This window comes from Cyprinodon variegatus, unplaced genomic scaffold (assembly GCF_000732505.1).
Source record: "Cyprinodon variegatus isolate N-32 unplaced genomic scaffold, C_variegatus-1.0 Scaffold3026, whole genome shotgun sequence".
Lineage (NCBI taxonomy): Eukaryota > Metazoa > Chordata > Actinopteri > Cyprinodontiformes > Cyprinodontidae > Cyprinodon > Cyprinodon variegatus.
In genome coordinates, this window is record NW_015153479.1 from 3,939 (window position 1) to 5,652 (window position 1,714).

General features: G+C 36.3%; 1 protein-coding gene across 1 annotated transcript in view; it reads right to left on the reverse strand.

Annotated features, from left to right (window-relative positions):
• Positions 1-3: 3 nt before the first annotated feature.
• Positions 4-1,714, reverse strand: part of LOC107081134 — a gene marked incomplete at its 3' end in the record, with an annotated part of 3,422 nt that continues 1,711 nt past the window's right edge. The window contains exons 2-3 of the mRNA XM_015369341.1: positions 1,257-1,544; positions 4-301 (exon numbers count right to left, since the gene is read on the reverse strand). Coding sequence (XP_015224827.1) covers positions 4-301; positions 1,257-1,544 — 586 coding nt within the window. The remainder of the gene's footprint in view (positions 302-1,256; positions 1,545-1,714) is intronic.

A 1,714-nucleotide genomic window follows, 5' to 3' on the forward strand; every position in this document is an offset into this window, starting at 1 on the left:
TACACATCTGGATCAGTGCTGCCTCCATCCTGAATCTGACATCTGTAACCTCCAGCATCCTCAGTAGTGATGTTGTTGATGATCAGAGAGCAGTTATTGTCCACACTCAGCCTGGCAGCTTTAGATGAACTCTGAACAACGTTTCCTCTCTGAACTTCCTGCTGAGGATTCATGTCTTCATCTCTCATATAAAGCCAGTTAACAGTGGAGCATGAGGAAGAGGATGATGAAGGTCTTTTACAGGGTAAAACAGCATCATCTCCAGCTCTGTGGTAGATATGGACTACTTCTCTTTTGATATCTGCAGAAAAAGACGTTACATTACATATAGCTGTGAATAACATCAGCATCTGTGCTTTTTTACCAGCATTTAGGTAAAGTATAGAATCTGTTTCAAAAATAGACGTATACAGTAAAACCAATGTTTTCAAGCAATAATAATAATTTTCAGTTTGACTATTTTTATCCTTTTTTTAGCTTTGAACTTTAACTTTTCTGCATTTCCAGAAATGGTGATGCTATTAATGATGTTTGAATTACTATTAAGGAAAACAGCAGTAATGTAAAATTCTGCAAAAAAAAGAAGACATTTTTGATTAAATGCTCCCTAAAAAAGAAACTTCTTTCCTTTAATCTAATAAAAAGTGGAAATAATTTCATTCATTAAACTCTGTTTTAATCAATGTGACGGAAACAAACATGATGTCATAGAAGTGTGGTGTGATTATGTGACGCACAGGGGACTTTGACCAAGAGTCAATGTCAATATGTGATGAGTTGGTAGTGAGAATATGACTAAAACATGGGAGGGTGCAAACATTTGCCGGTGTCACATACAGAACACGTGAAGCAATACTGAATTCCTGAACATCATGTCATGCAAAGGATTGTGGGATTCCTCATAGCTTCTTAGCAGCAGAAAGGAACGTCCTGAGGTCTCTGCTAAAGGAACTATGATAGAAAGCTTACAGTCTCCTAGACCCAAAACTCTGGTCCATTTAAAGCAGAGCAGATGTTATAGGTGTGAAAATAGTAGACCCCGAAATGTTTTTTAAAACGTTATTTGCCTGGTATGAAAATTAAAATGAGTAATTTTTGTTTCAGAGAGAAAAATGGTTTAGAAATGCAAGTCTGTCCAGAAAGCAAAACAATACTTCAATAGAGAGGAAATTATAGCATAAAAATAATTGCCATATTAAAATTGTTGTACTTTCTGCATTTTACATAATCTGCTAAGCAAATAAAATTCATCCTACCTTTAAGCACAGCTGTGTAGTGAGCTTCTATCTCTGTGTTTTCTTTAACATACTTGCAGGTATAATTTCTGTTGGTGACGCTCTGATGCTGCACAGTTAGATAGGAATTACAGTTGCTTATTTCATTTATCTTGTATCTGTCATCTTCACCAGTCAGTTTAGTTCCTTTCTCATCCAACCAGTGGAAACTCCCAGAGCAAGAAAACGACTTGAGGGTTGTCTTCAGGGAACACTGTAATGTGACTCCTCCATCTTCAGTTGGATCGGCAGCTGATGAAGATGGAGAGACTAAAAAAAAAAAAAAAATGTTTGAGTCTGAAAGCTGGAGAGGTAACTTTCTCTAACATAAAAAAAATTGAACTTGTTATATATTGTCTCAATGTCTCTTGGTGACTGATGCACTAATGTTGCAGATCTGAGCCGGTATTTATCAGCACAATGGAACAAAACAAGAAGAA